Source organism: Elephantulus edwardii, unplaced genomic scaffold (assembly GCF_000299155.1).
Source record: "Elephantulus edwardii isolate Elephantulus edwardi_28Jun2011 unplaced genomic scaffold, EleEdw1.0 scaffold00057, whole genome shotgun sequence".
NCBI lineage: Eukaryota > Metazoa > Chordata > Mammalia > Macroscelidea > Macroscelididae > Elephantulus > Elephantulus edwardii.
Genome location: NW_006399807.1, coordinates 9,461,248 through 9,462,119, shown reverse-complemented (window position 1 = coordinate 9,462,119; position 872 = coordinate 9,461,248). Strand labels below are relative to the sequence as shown.

At 38.0% G+C, this 872-nt stretch overlaps 1 protein-coding gene across 1 annotated transcript in view; it reads right to left on the bottom strand.

Annotated features, from left to right (window-relative positions):
* Positions 1–542, bottom strand: part of RCSD1 (RCSD domain containing 1) — a 119,437-nt gene extending 118,895 nt beyond the window's left edge. Inside the window, exon 1 of the mRNA XM_006887449.1 lies at positions 528–542. Within this exon, the coding sequence (XP_006887511.1) occupies positions 528–542 (15 nt within the window). The remainder of the gene's footprint in view (positions 1–527) is intronic.
* Between the last annotated feature and the right edge of the window lie 330 nt (positions 543–872).

The following is an 872-nucleotide window of genomic DNA, read 5'->3' as shown; positions in this document are numbered from 1 at the left end:
GGAGGAGGAAGGTACCAATATGCAAAGGGTGAGTGCTAGCATAGACCCTGTGGTGTCAGATTGGGGTGGGAAGTACTAATATTAATCATAGTTTTCAAAATACAGGCACTTTCTTTAAGTCACACTAGTGGTTCAGCTTTTAGCCCAACAATAGACAGGCCTATAAGGTGAATAATAACACGAGGGAGCTACAAACTCCTAAGAACAACCAACCTTATGAGATAAAATGCAGCTAAAAGATAAAGCTCAGAAGATAAGTTCTGGAAAAGACAGATAAATGGAAATGGTAGATACAAGAAGGAAATGGGAATTGTGGCAATTATAACAAAAGTCATGATTTGTTGACTGGAAAAATATATTTGATCTGTAAACTTTTACCCAAATAACAATAGATAGTACAGAAAAGAATTAAAGGAATAAATTTGAACTCCAACTTAAAAAAACAAAACAAAAGTACATGTTTGCTGGAGTTGTTATTATGTGCTATTGGCTAGACAATGACTATGAACCACAGATCGAAATCTTACCTTATCCTGCGCCATCCTAATAATGTCCAACATGTTCTAGACCTTTGCCATAGTCACCGTGTCAATCTGTCCCATTGAAGGTCTCTCTTTCTCTGACCTACTTTTCCCAGCATGATGTCTTTTTTTCCAAGGACTGGGCCCTCCTGACAATATGCTCAGAAAATATGACACGAAGTTTTACCATCCTTCTCTTTAAGGAACAGCCTGATTACACTTCCTACAAGACAGATTTGTTTGTTCTTTTGGAAGTTTATGTTGTTGTTGTCATGTTCCATCGAGTCACTTGCGACTCATAGTGACCCTATGTACAACAGCTCTAAACTCTGCTCTGTCCTGTACCAATCT